This window comes from Lipotes vexillifer, unplaced genomic scaffold (assembly GCF_000442215.2).
Source record: "Lipotes vexillifer unplaced genomic scaffold, Lipotes_vexillifer_v1.1 scaffold1524, whole genome shotgun sequence".
NCBI lineage: Eukaryota > Metazoa > Chordata > Mammalia > Artiodactyla > Lipotidae > Lipotes > Lipotes vexillifer.
In genome coordinates, this window is record NW_006773476.1 from 391,732 (window position 1) to 412,104 (window position 20,373).

Below are 20,373 nucleotides of genomic sequence, written 5' to 3' on the forward strand. Positions count from 1 at the left end.
TTATTTTATCTCTGCAGTCTCTGTTTTCATCTCATTCTGTGTATCTCATATCCAAGCTTTTCTTGTCTTACTGAGTTCATAATATTTTTTTCTATGACAATATCCAGATACTTTTGGAGAATCTGTGTCTGTCCTCTGTGTTCTGCTTTCTTCCAGACTAAGTTCATTTGTCTTTTATATGCTTTTTTTAGGCTATTTATGTTTCCATAGTAGCCACAGCATTTCTTTTCATCTTAATATGGACAACTTCTTTTTGATATAGTGTGAGTGAATCCTCACACCCTTCCTACCTTATTTATGACCAGTCCTTCTCCCCTCAAGCTACAGTTTGAGTATTGGGTTCTCTTTTCAATCTTTTCTGTAGTCTGGAATAGGGGAGTGAATAAGCTCAGTGAGGCTGAGTATAGCCCTCAGTTTAGGGAACCTCTGCTTTGTCTTCTGAGATCCTGTTACCCATCCTATGCTAGGCATGCCCAACCAAGTGGGTATCCAGCTCCCTTGGAGTTTGATTCTCTCATCCATCTGAGCACAGTTCCTTTGAGAGACAGCAAGCCTTAGTAGCCAGAATCCTGCTGGGCTTCTACTCAAAAAGGTTTTTCCTCAGGCTACTTACTTACCTTGCAGGCCACATTGCCTAAAGGATTTTGTTGACTTACCTTCCTTGCTCGATACTTCTGGGGATTGGGTTAAGGTCAGGCACCATACCACACTGTCTGTAGTTCAGAATCTTATGTGTGTTTGTGTGTGCATCACCTTGAAGTTAATAGCATAATTTCCTCTTTTTTTGCTTGGTTGGTGGTGAATTTGGGAGATTAAAAACAAACAAATAGGAAGACGTACTTTGTTCATTGCATTAGGGATTGGGGGAGAGAAATTATGTGTTTATGCTTCACTCTGTCATCTTAATTCAGTTATCTCACTGTCTCTTTATATGGCTATTTCTTATGTTGGCCTTTGGTAGAGAGCCAAAGTGCACTAAATTGATTCACAGATAAAGCTTAGAGAAACCTAGAGTCAAAGGGTCAGGATATACCTTAGATTGGGTACTAGATGATATTTGGAATAGTTGTGATTATGATAATTGTGGTAATGTGGAAGAATGTCCTTATTCTTTTTTTTTTAAATTAATTTATTTTTGGTTGTGTTGGGTCTTCGCTGCTGCGCGCGGGCTTTCTTTAGTTGTGGTGAGCAGGGGCTACTCTTGGTTGCGGTGTGCGGGCTTCTCATTGCCGTAGCTTCTCCTGTTGCGGAGCACGGGCTCTGGATGCACAGGCTTCAGTACTTGTGGCTCGAGGGCTCTAGAGCGCAGTCTCAGTAGTTGTGGCACACGGGCTTAGTTGCTCCATGACATGTGGGATCTTCCTGGACCACGGCTCGAACCCCTGCGTTGGCAGGCAGACTCTTAACCACTGCGCCACCAGGGAAGTCCCTGTCCTTATTCTTAGGAGATGCACACTGAATTTTTTTGAGATAAAGTATCATGTCTGCATTTTATTTGGTCAAGAAAAAAAAGGCAAAATGTTAATTGTTGAATCTACATGGTAGATATATAGGTGTTTATGGGTAAGTATACTATCCATTCAACTTTTATGTAAACTTGAAATTTTTCATAATAAAAATTTGGGTTCCTAGGAAGATAATGTACCTTAATACCATTGATCCTGAAACTCTAGTTTATGAACCAGCTGCTTTAGAATTTTGACTTGATGTTTATTGTTTTTTGTTAGCCATTAGGGGAGGGAGAGTCTGTGATCCTGCTTCAGTCCATTTATTTCTTCTCAAAATTGAAGATCTAACTTGGTCGTGTGGGTTAGAGCTCAAAATTAATATTCCTTTTGGATGAAGGTATGGGAGTCAATCAAGTACAGTGGAATTACACCATACCTGTGCTTAGTTTATGTGAATGTGGCCAGACTTGTTCCATCAAAATACTCAGTGTGTATGTCTAGGAGCAAGGGTGAAATTGGAGAAATTTTTTTCTTTCATTTTGGTTCAGTTTCTCAGGTGTCTTAGAGAGTATCTCACCACATTCAGTTAGTCTAGTTTTTAAACTGTGTTTTTGTGTGACATGGGCCCCTAAATGCAAGCCAGTCACTTTATTTCATGTTCACATCTCATGGTCACTTAGTGATTTCTCCTAATATTAGAGGGGAAAAACAGAGTCTTGAGTTGGACTTAAATGAAAGATAATGTGTCTGTATACTTTATAGATGATAAAAGGGATTTTTTTTAGGGTAATTGTGAGTATATGTAATTTTTACTTTATGTGTTGACTTTGGAACCTACCTTGCCCACAGATTCTTCATTTAAGGCTGTCCCCCAAACAGAGTAATGAAAGCATTAGAAATTGATAATTAGGTGAACTAGTTTCATCAGGATGAGCTGCTAGCTACTTGCTAGTAATGTGACCTTAAGCTGGTCACTTTTCGAAGCCAGAGATTCGTGGTAATAATATTTGGCTTATCTAGCTCCTGGGGTTGCAATATGGATCAAATGAGATATGTCTAAACATGAATTAGATACTAACAATTAGGTATTCAATTTTAGAGAGTTAAAAAAATAGTTGTCATGAATTTTTTAGATCATAATAAGTTATCACTTATGTAAGCTATCACTATACTAGCTTCTGATGATTTTTTTAAAAAACGTTAATAATATACTTTAATCTATTTCTGTCTTTAAATATAAGATGCCACTTTAAAGTAGCAGTTTCATTTCCCTCAAGAGTAGATTTGATTTTATGTAGGAATGCCTTTAGCTTCTTTACGTTGTAGTGATAGATGTTTTTTCCCCTCTCATTTTTGAAATTTGTTATAAATTAGTAACAAATCAAAGAATTTTTATCAAATAAAGGAAATTTTTGTTGCTGGGATTTCATGAGTGAACTAGTCAAGGGTAGTATGGACACATATCCATTTAAAAAAAAATACATCTTTATTGGAGTATAATTGCTTCACAATGCTGTGTTAGTTTCTGTTGTACAACAAAGTGAATCAGCCATATGCGTACATATATCCCCATATACCCTCCCTATCCCACCCTCTAGGTCGTCGGAAAGCACCTAGTTGATCTCCTTGTGCTGTGCTGCTGTTTCCCACTAGCTATCTATCTTACATTTGGTAGTGTATGTACGTCGATGCTACTCTCACTTCGCCCCAGCTTTCCCCTCCCCGCTGTGTCCTCAAGTCCATTCTCTATGTGTATGTCTTTATTCCTGCCCTGCCACTAGGTTCATAAGTACCATTTTTTTTTTGTTTTTTTTTTTAGATTTCATATATATGCGTTAGCATACGGCATTTGTTTTTCTCTTTCTGACTTCACTGTGTATGACAGACTCTAGGTCCATCCACCTCACTACAGATAACTCAATTTTGTTTCTTTTTATAGCTGAGTAATATTCCATTGTATATATGTGCCACATCTTCTTTATCCATTCATCTGTTGATGGACATTTAGGTTGCTTCCATGACCTGGCTATTGTAAATAGGGCTGCAGTGAACATTGTGGTACATGTCTCTTTTTGAATTATGGTTTTCTCTGGGTATATGCCCAGTAGTGGGATTGCTGGATCATATGGTAGTTCTATTTTAGTTTTTTAAGGAATCTCCATACTGTTCTCCATAGTGGTCAGTTTACATTCCCACCAACAGTGCAGGAGGGTTCCCTTTTCTCCACTCTCTTTCCAGCATTTATTGTTTCTAGATTTTGTGATAATGGCCATTCTGACTACTGTGAGGTGATACCTCATTGTAGTTTTGATATGCATTTTTCTAATAATTAGTGATGTTGAGCAGCTTTCCCTGTGCCTCTTGGCCATCTGTATGTCTTCTTTGGAGAAATGTCTATTTAGGTCTTCTGCCCGTTTTTTGATTGGGTTGTTTGTTTTTTTTGATAATGAGCTGCTTGTATATTTTAGAGATTAATCCTTTGTCCGTTGATTCATTTGCAAATATTTTCTGCCTTTCTGAGGGTTGTCTTTTCATCTTGTTTGTAGTTTGCTTTGCAAAAGTTTCATTAGGTCCCATTTGTTTATTTTTGTTTCTATTTCCGTTACTCTAGGAGGTGGATCAACAAAGATCTTGCTGTGATTTATGTCAAAGAGTGTTCTTCCTATGTTTTCCTCTAAGAGTTTTATAGTGTCCAGCCTTACGTTTAGGTCTTTAATCCATTTTGAGTTTATTTTTGCGTATGGTGTTAGGGAGTGTTCTAATTTCATTCTTTTACATGTAGCTGTCCAGTTTTCCCAGCACCACTTATTGAAGAGACTGTCTTTTCTCCATTGTATATCCTTGCCTCCTTTGTCATAGATTAGTTGATCATAGGTGCGTGGGTTTATCTCTGGGCTTTCTAACCTGTTCCATTGATCTATATTTCTGTTTTTCTGTCAGTACCAGAGTGTCTTGATTACTGTAGCTTTGTAGTATAGTCTAAAGTCAGGGAGTCTGATTCCTCCAGCTCCATTTTTTTTCCCTCAAGACTGCTTTGGCTAGGTTCCCATAACTTTTAACTTATAGGTTATATTTTCCTATTTCTAAGTTATTTTGATGGGTCTTATTTAGACCCTAACAAAAGGATTCTTCTATTAGAGTAGTTTTAAGACGTAAATGCGTAGTTCTTAGCCTATTATATGGCATGTAGTACTCAATGAATGATAGTTAATAAGGACGGTGACAATAATGCCATAATTTACTTAGATGTAGTCTAAGTCACAAATTTAAATATTTTTCATTTTTTTCCCTTTTCAGTTTTTCCATGGATGTTGGTGGGGGGGATGGTTCAGGCAGTAATGCGAGCGATGGGGAACAGCAGATGAGGCTTCACTCGCTTGCCTGCTGCTCACCTCCTACTGTGTGGCCCAGTTCCTAACAGGCCACGGACCGGTACTGGTCCTCGGCCTGGGGCTTGGGGACCCCTGCTCTAAAGTAGAATTTGAAACATTCATGGGTTAGTGGTACTAAAAATAGGACATTAGTAATAAAAAAGTAATTTATCTAGTTATATCTACGACTTACTCCAGCCTTTATTTCTCAACTCTCCAAAAGCCCCTTCTTGATGAACCTGCTTTTTGGGGCGGGGGGCAGTGCTCAGTAGTGTTATGCAGCCCCGTCAGCTGCTCTGTTGTTATAGGGCAAGATTGGAACCTGCTTGGGGTCATTTATAGCTGATGGTCTGTGTAGACATAATTGTGAGTGCTCAATTTTATTCAAACTTAAAATTCAGTTCCTAACAGTACACTGGTAAGTGTAGTCTTGATCTTAAAGAGATCCTGAAAGATCTCTCTTTTCTAGATTCTTACTGACAGATTCTTACTGATTTTCTAGATTCTTACTGACAAGTAGCCTTGTCAGTTCCTCAAAGATAGGAACTCTCTACTGTTCATCTTTGAATTCCCATTGCCTGGCACATAGTAAACAAATGAATGAATGAATGAATGTCTTTTGTCCCTCCCCATCCTTTCTTTCTTCAACTCTGCCTGGCCATTCAATAAACCTTTTAGTATTCTATTGTGGGAATGGAGAGTTTTGTATGTGCTCTGAATTAAAAAGCAAATTAAGTTAAACTAAATGAAAAAGAAAGCATCAGGGGAGTGGAATGTGTAAAGAAAATCACTTTTACATGCATGTACATCTTGTTTTATTTTGTTTTTTTGTTCATCTTGGTTATAATTAGCCTTTGATAGAAACCTTTTCTTACTGCTCTTCTAGATAGTTTCCTTGTGCTTTCCATATTTCTTTCTCTCTTTCAAATTTTCCTGCTTGTGAAATCTAGAGAATTGACAAACAGACATTAGAAACTAATATAAGTGTCTAGTAAGAGGAATTAGGACAGCTTAGTAACTAAGAAAATGTTTTATTTGTATGGAGAAAACTATGAATAGCTTTATTAGGTTCATTTGAATCATAGTATGCTAGCAAAGGAGTAGCTTAACTGCCTTTATCCCCAACACAATACCCTATAAACTGGATTCTTCCAATTATGACATACCGTTATTTCTGTCTCCCAGTGTACACGCAGTATGCCACCAGAATTACCATCCCCTTCCAACAAAATAAAAGCAACTATATAGTTTGTTTTCTGCCAGGCCACTCCTTCATAACCTGACTCCTTATTTGCTGACCAGGATGTATGTTGACTTAATAATCGTTTCTGTGAAAGGGAACCATATCTTTTTAACCTGCCAATTAAAAAAGTGTGATTCTGTATGTTTTCCCATCAAGGTAACATGGCCGTCCCTGAATAAGTCTTATGTGAAAATGTTGCACGGAAGTTAGACTTCCCTGTAGTAACACCCATTAAATTACTCAAGCATGAAAACATACATGCACAAAATATCCTTATCTACCAATAAGGTATGTTAGCTGCATAGTAGCTTTTCCCTTTCTCATACTTGGTATTGAGCTAAATACATTCCAGAAATCTAGATTGTCCTTGAGTATCAGTGCTTCACCTGTCCTTTTGGCCTTTGCGCACTCCCCCAACACTCCACCTGCCTATACACACACAAATGTTACTCACAATTTCATTTTTTATGTATAGACAGCATTGTCAAACATGGCACTTCAGCAGCCCACCTGCAAATCACTGATAAAGTAATGACCCAGGCTTTTTCATTCAGTCTGTCCAAGTTAGGAACTGGTTTGGTCTTTGTCAGCAATGGTATTAGTATTTTGGGCCTATTTCTTAGGGCTTAAGTGGTGGTGAATTAAAACATAGCTTTGAATTTCTTTGGGTTTAATTTTTGTTGTCGTTGCTTTAGTGTTAGATTTTACCAATTCTGAGGGGGAAAACTAGAACAACTCGAAGGAGAAATGCAAATGCATTATAACTAAATTGTGCTGGCTACAATTTTATAATAAATACTCAGATCAGTTTTAGGATGCTTTGGTTTGTGATAATGAGGTTGAGAAAAGAATTGGCTTATAAAACTGGCATTTAAAGTTCATGAATGTCACAAATTATTTGGAGGTTAGAAATGTAGATGAGAATTTAAAATGTTAATTGGTAATACTGACTATATGTAAAATCTACATGTGTGTAACAAGTAATGAAATAATTCACAACTACATGCAAGTTAATTTTTTTTCAAATTAGAAACGAAATTGTGACAGCATAATCTTAACCTTTTTGCATTTTATTTATAGTTTTTTTTAATTTTAGTTTCAGTCTGATGGAAGCAAACAAGAAGATAAAGAGAAGACGGTAAGAGACTAGAAAAATCCAATGTGTCTAATGTTTGTCTAGGTACAGCATACTGTAAATTTTACTTTGAACAAGCTTTAATCACCTATGTGAATAACTATTTTATACTTTACATGTTGAATGTAGCTTTTGGTATATTGTACAAAGTATCTTTTAAGATTGACAGCCTCCTGTTTTTGAGGATTACCATGTTGAGAAAGGAAAAGGCATAAAAAGTCCCTCATTCTTGCTACCCCTTTCCTCATTTGCTTTCTTAGATGGAGAAACACAACCATTGTGAAAAGTACAGTGATAGTGTGGGGGATTAGATATGGTGTGTTATTAAATCAAGAAATGGCAATTTTTCCAAGGCTTACATAAATTTGTTTGGGGGGGGGGTTAATATGTACCTCTTAACTGAAATAATTTTTCCTCCATTTTTCGTAGGAAGTTATCCTTAGCTGCTTGCTTAGCATTACTGACCAGGTATTACTTCCATCTCTTTCTTTGATGGACTGCAATGCTTGTATGTCTGAGGAACTGTGGGGAATGTTTAAAACATTTCCATATCAGCATAGGTAAATACATAATATTTTTGTATTTTTAGCTACTATTCTAGTGCACTAACCTCTAAGTGTTTAACTTTTCCTAATTCTTCATCTCATCATTTTCAAGATATCGTCTGTATGGCCAGTGGAAGAATGAAACTTACAACAGTCATCCACTTTTAGTAAAAGTTAAAGCTCAAACAATAGACAGAGCCAAATATATCATGAAGTAAGTTTTAATTTATTTTTCTTCTTAATATCTGGATCTGATTTACTTTCTTTCAGCCAGCTTATGTCTGAGCCTCAGTTTTGAGGAAGCCCAGGAGTATTTGCTAATGGTGTAGCTAATTATATACTACACATAGAGTGGCTATCAATTTTTGTGGTTTTTAGCTCATTTTGACTACCATGTTAGTTTTTGTAGTTGTCATGTTTGCACAGCTATAAAATCTGATAAAAATCCTCTTTAGGATGCATTATATTATAGGATGAGGTGTTTTTTTTTCTTTAAAGGAGAGCATACTGTGTAGCCTTTGCTCAGTTTGCATAATACATTCAGTGGCTTGTACAAGGTAGTCAAAATTCTAGGAATTTCTGTTGAAAGTTATAATAAAGATTTCTTTTTTCTTTCTGGAAGATCTAGTAGAATCATGCAGAACTATCTCCTTAGGGAGTCAGCTTTTGAAAAATTTCTAATTTTTTCATTTGTGTGCTTTATTTTCATGTCATTAAAAACATAAGAGTGGGGCTTCCCTGGTGGCGCAGTGGTTGAGAGTCCGCCTGCCGATGCAGGGGACACAGGTTCTTGCCCTGGTCTGGGAAGATCCCACATGCCGCGGAGCGGCTAGGACCGTGAGCCATGGCCACTGAGCCTGCACGTCCGGAGCCTGTGCTCCACAACGGGAGAGGCCACAACAGTGAGAGGCCTGCGTACTGCGAACAAAACAAAACATAAGAGTGATGTTAATCTATTGATACTTCCTGATAAACTGTTTGAAGTTTAATTATGAAAATTGTATACTTCAGATCAGTATTGGTTTAGATACTAATTACACTGCTGTATTGCAAGGGTTTTCAGCAAGGCTGTTCATTGTCATTTCTTTTACATTTGTGCAGTCGTATGGTTATTCTAATTAGAAGTAGTACATTCACTGGTTTAACTAACAGTATGCAGTGACACTTTTTTTTAGGTAATAAATTTATTCATTTATTTATTTATGGCTGCGTTGGGTCTTCGTTGCTGTGCACGGGCTTTCTCTAGTTGCGGCGAGCGGGGGCTACTCTTAGTTGTGGTGCACGGGCTTCTCATTGTGGTGGCTTCTCTTGTTGTGGAGCACAGGCTCTAGGCATGCGAGGTTCAGTAGTTGTGGCTCTAGAGCGCAGGGTCAGCAGTTGTGACGCACAGGCTTAGTTGCTCTGCGGCATGTGGGATCTTCCCAGACCAGGACTCGAACCTGTGTCCCCTGCATTGTCAGGCAGATTCTTAACCACTGTGCCACCACGGAAGCCCCCAGTGATACTTTCTTTGCTGAGTGATATTGTCGTAAGTCACAGCCTACCAGGGAAACAGGTGTGTGCACAATCACACTCTGGTTTAATAGATGCTGTTATACAATATGTATAAAGTTCTATGGGATGATAGAGAGGAGAATGAATATTTCACCCCATGGAAGTTGGGGAAGGCATGGAAAGAGATGATATTAGAACTGGTCCTTCCAAAAGAGTTCCAGGCTTAAAAATTCCCCAAGTAGAGTTTCTAACTTAACAACAACTAATATTTTTGAAGCCATTACTATGTGTGGTGGGTGCTGAACTAAGTGCTTTTTATGGATTATTTAATGATACATTAATTTTTTTTGATAAATTTATTTATTTATTTTTGGCTGTGTTGGGTCTTCCTTGCAGCACGTGGGCTTTCTCTAGTTGCGGCGAGCAGAGGCTATCCTTCATTGCAGTGCGGTGGCTTCTCTCGTCGTGGAGCATGGGCTCTAGGTGTGCAGGCTCAGTAGTTGTGGCTCACAGGCTCTAGAGCACAGGCTCAGTAGTTGTGGCGCATGGGCTTAGTTGCTCCGAGGCATGTGGGATCTTCCTGGACCAGGGATCAAACCCGTGTCCCCTGCATTGACAGGCATATTCTCAACCACTGCACCACCAGGGAGGCCCCGATACATTAAATATTGAATGTGTGTCTTCCACTCTCTACCACCAGTAACTTAGTTCTTTTATCTGGAGTGTTATAGTGCCTTGTATTATTCTCTTTCTTCAAAATCCTTTGGTGACTAAGCATTGCCTGCAGGTTATATGTCAGACTTTATGGCTTGGTGATGTAAGAGAACCTTCATGATCTGTCTCTCCCTATTTCCATCCTCATTTCCCGCCAATTCTACCTCTAGCTGTACTGAGCCCACTTATGTTTCCCTGAGTGTGCTATGGTCTCCTTTTCCTTTGCATATAATTTTTTGTTTCTTTTGTTTGTACAGGTTTTCCCTTACCTCTTTTTCCTCTCTCCATCTGGTGACCTCATCATTGGACAGTGGGCTCCAGTGTCACCTCTGTGAAGCCTTCCCTTGCACATACCACCAAGCACAATTGATTGTTCTTTATTTGTGCTACCACTATCTCATATACATATAAATACTATCATACCGCTTATGTATATTGCTATGATTATTTTTCTTTTTAAAATTATCTAATTTTTGACTATTTTATATATTCACATGGTTTAAATTGTAGTAGATATGAAAAGGTAGACAGTAAAAAGTCTCTCACCCTGTCCAGTCAGTTCTCCCAAGGAAAAAAAAGTGGTCACTGTTTAGCTTCTTATTTATCATTCCGGCTATTTTTATGTATATGCAAGTGAATACAAATATATTATTCCCTCCTTTTTTATACTACTGATAGCATATAATAAGTACTGTTCTGTAAGTTGCTGTATTTGTTTAAGAATATAAAAATTTTAAAAGTGGTTTTAAATCTACCTCCCCAGCTGGACTGAGCTTGAGAGCAGGTGCTGTTACTCATCCTTGTATTCCTGGTGCTTAGCACTTTGCCTGTCACAGAAGACATTAATATGAATTAATGAATAAGTAAATTAATACAAATGTTTATCACAGAAGAATATGTGCAGAATTTTTAATGTACTCGGATTTTTGTTATATTTGTAAGCTCAACTGTTTCACCAGCCTTGACTAATACGATTTTGATATTGATTGAACTTTTTAAGTTGAGAATGGAATGTATTAATTTATTGCTTGGGAATTTCACAAGTTTTGATTACTGTTTAAAACATGAATTTTCTATAGGGCATCCAGTAATTCATGCCACAAATGTTCATTGATTGTGTTCCATATGCCAAGCACCATGGTTGCTTGAGAGGAGGACATAATCAAGAGAATATTCCTTTTATTTATTTTTTTTGGTGTTGTGGGAGAGGAAGCAGAAGGGAGTGGGATAAAAAATATGGAAAGGAAGGGTTGGCTTTGGCAAGTAGGAGGGCTTGCCTGAAATAGTAGGGTTAGAAGTAAGGGCAGGTGGTGGTAGAACTTTATTTGTGCTTCAAATAAAGCTTCAAAGTAGAACAGAGTATAGCCAAAGTTTAAAACTGATGGGTCTCTCTTTTCATGGGAAAAAAAGAAACTGGGCCATGCAGAATGGGAAAGGGAAGCAGTTGTTGATGAAATAATTTTGATTGATGGATCAGTTTTGTCATAAGAAGTTTCTTAAGATAATTAGATCAAGTTTGTCACTTCCAGAATGGTCACATTCCTTGAATTGTCAACTAAATTCATTATTTGCTTCATTATATTTTCACTCTAGAAAGCTTCCTGTCACATGTTAGTTTTTCAGGTTTCTAGATTTATTATGTAGTAATTTCATCAGAAGAGATTAAGATCCTGTGTAATAATTGTTTTGAATTTGTAAGCATTTCGTAGATATAAATTTCCAAAATATTAGTAAAAGAATACTGAGTAGAGGGAGAATTAAAGAGGAAGGACAAGAGTAGAACTGATTTTTCAAGAATTGTTTACTTTGAATATGAAAACCAGAGAACTTCTTTTATCAAGGAGTGCAGCATTAGCTATTACTCTGTTAGGGTCACTGAGACAGATGGCATGAGGCATTTCAAAGTATTACACCAAATTTGATATCTTAATCCCTAAACTGATAATGAGCCCTTCTAAATCTAAAATAATTATTCTCTGTAAGAAGAGTTTTATGTACTTGTAGAGTACGTTAAGAGTTTTAATGCTTATTAGACTATTACTATAAAATGAACATGTGTATATTGTAAATGTTAAGCATTAATACAAAATTTTAATACCCTCTTGGAGAATGCCTAATCAAAATAGCCCAAGTCCTGTAGTAAAGCATATGATGAGGGTGGTTGTTTACATGGATCCATTTTGGATATTTGGGAAATAAAATTTTTTTCATGATGTAACAAAGCTACCAACATTAAAAGGGAAATTACTTAAGATGATCCCTGCCACCTTTTTCTCCCCTTGTAGGCGTCTAACCAAGGAAAATGTGAAGCCTTCTGGAAGACAAATTGGGAAGTTGAGCCACAGCAATCCAACCATTTTGTTTGATTATGTATGTTTTGAGGTTAATACTATTTTCAGGGATTTTTCTTTTTGTAGTCTTTAAATCAGCACAAGTGGAAATAGAATGATGTAGTTTAAAAATGTTTGATAGTTTTAGGGGACAAAAACTTTAGCAAATGAAACACTGTATGGTTATTCTAAAAACAAAATTTAGTATGTAATATATTTAACACATTGATCTACTTTTCTAACAATAAGTGACAGTGCTACTGTTATTAAACAGACTAACATTGTCTTGTGTACCACATTTTGAGTTATAAAAACATTAATAAAGTGATGCATTATTTGTTGATTTTAGTTTTTAGAAACATTTGGACAGCATTTCATTGTGATTCAGATGTAACACTTTCATGTTTAGAAAGAGATTTCTAAAACACATTTGACATAAGTCTAGCCTCTATAATTCCAAAATTCAAGTTTGGATGCCCTGGAATTATTTCCTAATTGAAAATTGTAGCCTAAGAAAATATTTTCTAAGGAAATGATAGAATAGTAGGTTTTATATAAATACACAATGGAAGGAAACTAATTTTAAGCATTATTTCTTTTGAAAAATAAAAAAGTGTAGCCATTATTTAGTTAGCACAGTAAAAGTTCTCTTTTGATTAGTCAATGCCTTTTATTCTTTGTTGCTGTCTTCCAGATCTTGTCACAAATACAGAAGTATGATAACTTAATAACACCTGTAGTAGATTCATTGAAATACCTCACTTCGTTGAATTATGACGTCTTGGCCTGTATCCTTTCAGGTGAAGTAATAACATAGATTTCACGTTTCATAGATCTTAGTGGTGAATGTTTTATTTTCACTCTAAGTTCCTTTAGCAACCATCTGAGGTTGATTCAGTTGGCTGATCGAGAGGTTGACCAGTTGGGAGTTTGTGTGTGTGTCTGTGTTGTATACTGGGAAAGACAATGTTAAGATTACTAAATATCTTTGATATAGTTAGAATCTGCTTGCTGAAAGCTGGGAAAGAGGCTAAAAAAGAAAAGTTGGTACTACAGTGAGTGTATTTTTCCATAATTGGTAATAAACTGGAGCTAACAATTTATTTTCCAAGGGGTGGCTTTTTGTTGTTGTTGTTTTAGCGGTCTTCGTTAGGGATGTGGTGACAAAATTTTTTCTTAATATATGAAAGATTGTATCATTGAAGCTTTAGCTAATCCAGAAAAGGAGAGAATGAAACATGATGACACAACCATCTCAAGCTGGCTTCAGAGTAAGTATTTTTATTTTTCCAAGGATGAAATTTCCATCTTTTGTCATTGCTATGCTATGTATTCTGTTACCTATGCTAAGAGCCTATTTGTCAAGTGCTCTTGAGAATATCTAGCCACTCAGCTTGTTCTACAGAGGGTCCATGTCCTTGGCTGTGTAAGGAGGTTCATATGGTACTTAATTCATTTTCTAACTCAAGAGGCCAATATTGGCTGTGATAGCATTTGGGCAAGCATTACTGGGGAGATGAAAGTTCCCATCCATTCTATTATTTTAGAAGAATTAATCTTTTTTTTTAAGATTTTTTTCTTGATGTGGACCAATTTTAAAGTCTTTATTGAATTTGTTACAATATTGCTTCTGTTTTATGTTTTGGTTTTTTGGCTGTGAGGCATGTGGGCTCTTAGCTCTCCAACCAGGGATCGAACCTGCACCCCCTACATTTGAAGGTGAAGTCTTAACCAGTGGACTGCCAGGGAAGTCCCTAGAAGAATTAATCTTAAGGGAACTATTCTCCCTTCTCTCCTTTCCATCCTGAGGTTCCAGTCACCTTAAAAGAACAAAAACTTGGTTGTTTAACAAAAAGCCCTAGCCTCATTTTTTTCCCTTGTACCTTTGATTTCTAGCAGCCAGTTACATTTTCTTTCAACTGTTGTGTCTCTGATAGCTGAATCTTGCAGTAGCTCCCCATTGCTCTTTGAATTCTGCAATCTGTAATAAATCATACAAGTAAGTTCTTTTGGAATCGGGTCCTTTCTGTACTAGTCTCATCTTTTGCCCCTCCCTAATATTCTAGGTTCCGTTAATGCTGAACTTCTTGCACTTTCCATGGCCTTTTGCACATGTTATTCCCTCTTCTTGGGGTACCCTTCTATGCCCACTCGTCTCTTCCAACACAGTTTCTACTTATTCATTAGATTTCAGCTTAGAGGTCACTTTCTTTGGAACGCTTTCCCTGTTAACAACCCAAAAGTCAGAATAAGGTGCCCCTCTTCTGTACTTCTATGGAACTTTTTATTCATCATAGTTATTTTAGTTTAGTTTTCTATATCTCTCTGGACTGTAAGCTCCTTGAGGGCAGGACCTGTGTTTTGTCCATTGTCCTTTAGGTGCTCAGCAAATAATTCTTGAAAAGGCTGCAGATCACTTGACTTTACTGGGGTCTCCTCCTCTTTTTTTTTTTTTTTAAAAAAGGCCATGCCGTACTGCATGCAGGATCTTGGTTTCCTGACTAGGGATTGAACCCATGCCCCCTGCATTGGGCGTGCCAAGTATTAACAGTTGGATGGCCAGGGAAGTCCCTCCTGCTCTTGTCTTGAGTGGGGTTTTCTCCCTACTAATGTGATAAGGACTCTTGGCTAAAATTGGTCTTTTGATTGCTTCTTGGTCTGGCAGTGTTTCCTTGCCCCTCCACAACTAGTGGCATGTTCCTAGATAAAATGAGATTTTTTTGTGTGACTCAAACATTTGAGGGGCGGGTGTTTTGTTGATCATTCAAGTTTACTGAGTTATCTGCAAGATTTTGTTGTGGCCTAATTAACGCCACAAGTTATGGAATCAGGCCGTATAAGTTTGAATCACTGTTCTACCTCATACCAACTGTGTGTCCATGAGCAAGTTACATGACCTGTCTGTTCGGAATTTCCCTCATCGATAGGTTTATACCAACCTGAGATGATTACTGCAAAGGTTAAATGAGATAATTACATAAAGAACTTAATAGATTGCTTGGCATATGTATGGTCAATAAATATTAGCTATTATTAATTGTAAAATTCTGTTCAGTGGCATCAGCAATACAATTTTTCCCACCTCATTTTGTTTTGGAAATTTCGTTGAAATGACACTTAATATTGTGCTTTTTGTTTTATGAACTGTTTTTTAAAAAGCCCTATTCCTTTTTTATCTCATATAGGTCTGGCTAGTTTCTGTGGTGCAGTTTTTCGTAAATATCCAATTGATCTTGCTGGTCTTCTTCAATATGTGGCTAACCAGCTAAAGGCAGGCAAAAGGTATTCATAGCAAATTTATATGTAAATGAAATGCAATAATTAGAGTACTTCTGCTGGTATTGGGATACTGACATTGCTATTATGTTGAAAAACTGTTGGTTGTAGGCTTAAGAAAATAATTGCTCACTTATTTATGTGGAATTCTTTAATTAAAAGAAATAACTTAAAATATACAGAAAGAAATGTAATATTTGGCTATATGTGTAACTCATTAAAGTAACTAACTCATTTTGACTACCTGTTAGGCTTTTGAATAAATGGTTGATATGGTATATTGTAAATCCTCTTATGACAAAACTCATTGCACTATTGATTATGCTACTGGACAGTAATTGGCCTTTACATTGAACATTTGGTAGGAATGTGTTTATTTTGAGGGTATATATAGTATCTTTAAAACACAACTATTTGTTGAATTTAAACTTCAGAGATAGGTAACATTAATGCACCTTTTGGACATTGTCTTCTTTTCTTTATAAATACTGAGTTTTATTATTTTATTCTGGACCAATATCAGTGCTTAGAGTTTGAATTAGAATGTATATTAAACCCCATCAGCAATAGACTGACTAGACTCAAAGAGCTGGAAATGGTTTTCAAAAGCTTTCTGGTAGAAAGCAAACAGAAATCTGTAAAGCTATCTGGTGCTCCAAACAAGTATTACCTAAGTAATTCTTGACAGATTATTTTGGTTTAGGGAAAGCTTAAAAAAAAATTAGGTTTGGGATTTAATCCGCATATATCACTTGCTTTATACTCATCTATTGGCCATTCGTATACATTTTACTCTTCTGTGTCTGTATAGGCCAGGAAAACGTCACATTACTTTTAAATCTCTAGTTCAGTTTTCTGTACTGTGATATAGTTTTTGTGACCATCTAATGAAAAGATTGTTTAAAGGAAAAACAAAATATTTCATTGGTACTTGTTGCATACTTATTTGAAAAGGGCCCTCTTGTTTTCAAAAACTATGTTTAGAGAAGCAAGGCAAGTTGAGAGAGTAAGCACTTAATAAGAATCTTAGAAAACTGTTCCTTTGTCTATTAACTTGTGTCTTGGGTATACCTAGCTTTACCTTTCTTTGGAAAAACATCTGTATTTGTTCTGTAGGAAAGAATGTTTTTCCTTATCTTCATTACTTAACAAATTAAGGAAGATCTTGGAAGTCATAAGGTGTTATTTCCATTGACAGTCCTAAACTTTGAGAATTCAAATGAATAACTGTTGGCACAGTAATAAATATGTGTCAGGCAGGCCACTAAACTGTCATCTTAGGCTCAAATATCACAACTTGGAATTTACATTTCCTTCCTTTTTTCCTTTCTCCTCTCTCTCCCTCCATTCCTTCCAAGTGTGTGTGATTGTTTAAAGAGATGGCTCTATACTATCAAAAAATACATATTGAGCATCCTGTACTGGAGGATAAAAGAAAATGTTATGAAGGGCATTATTGGGTTGGCTGCTAAAAATGAAGTATGACCTGTATATTAGATAAAAATATTGTATCAGTGTTAGGTTTACTAAAGTTGATAACTATTGCTGTGGTTAGCGATAGTCTTAGGAAACACATTAGCAATTTTAGGGGTAATTAGGAATTTTAGGTACCTCTAAAATGATGTTACTTACTAGATAAGTTACTCTCACATAGTTCAAGAAAATTATGAGAGAGAGAGAGTGTGTGTGTGTGTGTGTGAGAGAGAGAGAGAGAGAGAGAGAGAGAGAGAGAGAGAGAGAGAGAGAGAGAGAGAGGGGGGGGGGGAGAGAGAAAACAGAAATGATAAAGTGAACAGGATGTTCACAATGTTAATAACAGGTGAAGTAGGGATAAAGGCTATGTGGGTGTGCTTTGTACTATTCTTATCTTTGTATCCTATCTGTAAGTTTGAAATTACTTCCAAGTAAAAAGTTAAACATATTACACGCCCCAAATATTTATATACAAATAATTTAGGGATTCTTAGTATGTTAATTACAATTCATTTTTACTTTTATGTTTGAAGTTTCAACTATAGACTATTTCTTATTTTTCCTAAATAGTTTTGACCTGCTTATATTGAAAGAAGTGGTACAAAAAATGGCAGGAATAGAAATTACAGAAGAAATGACAATGGAGCAACTAGAGGCCATGACTGGTGGAGAGCAACTAAAAGCTGAGGTGAGAATTGCTCTTTTTGTTTAGTGACTCAAAATTCAAAATGTATGCATGCTCCCTTTTCAAATCGCATCAAAAAAAATAAAATACTTGGGAATAAACATCACCAAGGAAGTGAAAGACTTATAAGCTGAAAACTACAAAACATTAATAAAGGAAATTGAAGATGATTCAAAGAAATGGAAAGATATCCCATGCTCTTAGATTGGAAGAGTTAACATTGTTAAAATGGCCATGCTACCCAAAGCAATCTATAGATTGAATACAATACCTATCAAATTACCCATGACATTTTTTACAGAACTAGAACAAATAATCGTAAAATTTATATGGAACCATAAAAGACCCAGAATTGCCAAAGCAATCCTGAGGAAAAAGAACAAAGCAGTAGGCATAACCCTCCCAGACTTCAGACAGTGTTACAAAACTACAGTAATCAAAATGTACTCATGTTCATAATAAAGAATTTAAACAGCACATAAGTACATAAAGCTAAGTGTCAAAGCCATACATACCCTCCTCTTACAATCGCCCCCACCTCCCTTTTAAAATTTGCGATATACTAGTTATTTTAACCTTTTTAAAAAGCTGAAACAAAGTGTAAAAGACAATAAGTAATACATCTGGAGGGAAATAAATATCAAATCTTCTGTGGTCCTTGATACCCCAACGGGCATAAATCTGAGCATAGTTACTCTGTTGTTGACTCTGCCCCACACTGACTAAAGGATAATCCTTTATAAGGGACTGCATGGTAGAAAGTGGAAAATATGTAGAAGTTTAAAGACAGTTGACAGTTATCTTTAAGCCAGTGACTAAAGCCAGTGACAGTAATAGTGTCAGTAAAATAAATTTGTAAAGAGAGGGAAGGAATGTAGAGTGTGTGGGTTTGCTATCTTCAGGATTGTAACCAAACCCTTTCTGTGTTTTTTCTTCAAATCAGATGGCATGTGTTATGTACTGGTACACTGGTAAAGTTATGTCTTCTCTTTTGCAGGGTGGTTACTTTGGTCAGATAAGAAACACTAAAAAATCCTCCCAGAGATTAAAGGATGCACTATTAGACCATGATCTTGCTCTTCCTCTCTGTTTGCTTATGGCTCAGCAGAGGAATGGGGTAATCTTTCAGGAAGGTGGAGAGAAACATTTGAAACTCGTGGGAAAGCTCTATGATCAGGCAAGTTAAAGTGGCCTTTGTGTTTCTGTGGGTTTTTAAATCTTGATAGTGGAAAATATAGAATGTGATACAATTTGAAAAATGTCATTTTGCACATCATATATATATCATATGATATATATTATATACAATATATAATATGTAATTATATAATTATATATATAATAGACATTCTGGAAATTGAGACTCTTTCTTTGCAAATTATGATATTTAAGAGATGGATCTAGGGGATATAATAATATGTATAAGGTTTTCAGTTAAGTAGATAACTTCAGGTTGTTTGCTCTCATCTTTTCTGATATCTGGAAATCTGGAATTTCAGCCACAACAAAGTAGATATGATCTTCATTTATAAAATATATTTTAAAATATTAAGCACCAAAACCTATGGTTAGCCTACAAAATGTGTTTAACTATCACCAACTATATTACAAGGAAATAAAAAGCATCATGCATATTTTATAAAGTTTTCGACTTTTAAGGGCCAAGAAAATTGACTTGCACATACATAAAATTGTTCTATGTGATTTAGATAAATATATTCTGCTACTAAAGGTGGTGAACAATAGCTTGGAACTTGAGACCTTGGTTGACTATTAAAGTCTTAGATTAGTCAACTTTTCAGGACTTGGGTATCTTTTTTGTAATATGATTATATGATTAAGTTTGTAGATTGTCTCCAAAGTTCTTTCAAGTAGTAAAATTTGAATTCTTAATTGTTAATCAAAATATTGTTAAACTATATCTTAGTCATTTTGGAAAATGTTATGTTGGTTTAGTAAAATGGTAGCACATTTGTGTTTTTTGTCTTATTTTTTAAATTTAGTGTCATGATACCCTGGTACAGTTTGGTGGGTTTTTAGCATCTAATCTAAGCACAGAAGATTATATAAAGCGAGTGCCTTCAATTGATGTGCTCTGTAATGAATTTCACACACCCCATGATGCAGCATTTTTCCTGTCTAGGCCAATGTATGCACACCATATTTCGGTAAGTATAAGTATCTTTGCTGCCATTCAGGAATGATTCCACATTACTACTTAACTGTTTTATTTGTAAATGCATTTTAATTTGACATAGATAGAGAGAGTTGCTCTTTTGTTAATACTCAGCTCTGCACAGTGGGCAATGAAAATATCCCCTTTAAAAAGTAAGTCTTACTAGTTCTATAATTTTATTGTTACTACACCACCAGTTGTCCAAGTTGATGTCTTATGGGCTCTCTAGAACTATAGTTCTCCAACATTAGTGAAGCTCATCAGGGAATTATTAGGGAATCACCAAGGAAGCATCTTAAAAACTCAACCCGGGCTTCCCTGGTGGCGCAGTGGTTGAGAGTCCGCCTGACGATGCAGGGGACACGGGTTCATGCCCCGGTCCGGGAAGATCCCACATGCCGCTGAGCCTGCGCGTCCGGAGCCTGTGCTCCGCGACGGGAGAGGCCACAACAGTGAGAGGCACGCGTACCGCAAAAATAAATA

The 20,373-nt window shown here is 36.3% G+C and overlaps 1 protein-coding gene across 1 annotated transcript in view; it reads left to right on the top strand.

Annotated features, from left to right (window-relative positions):
* The window catches only part of THOC2 (THO complex subunit 2), a 94,830-nt gene that overhangs the window by 54,112 nt on the left and 20,345 nt on the right, over window positions 1-20,373 (top strand). The window contains exons 13-22 of the mRNA XM_007448346.1: window positions 7,159-7,200; window positions 7,627-7,757; window positions 7,855-7,956; window positions 12,236-12,320; window positions 12,975-13,068; window positions 13,471-13,551; window positions 15,466-15,562; window positions 17,600-17,717; window positions 18,712-18,891; window positions 19,718-19,882. Of these exons, the coding sequence (XP_007448408.1) occupies window positions 7,159-7,200; window positions 7,627-7,757; window positions 7,855-7,956; window positions 12,236-12,320; window positions 12,975-13,068; window positions 13,471-13,551; window positions 15,466-15,562; window positions 17,600-17,717; window positions 18,712-18,891; window positions 19,718-19,882 (1,095 nt within the window). The remainder of the gene's footprint in view (window positions 1-7,158; window positions 7,201-7,626; window positions 7,758-7,854; window positions 7,957-12,235; window positions 12,321-12,974; window positions 13,069-13,470; window positions 13,552-15,465; window positions 15,563-17,599; window positions 17,718-18,711; window positions 18,892-19,717; window positions 19,883-20,373) is intronic.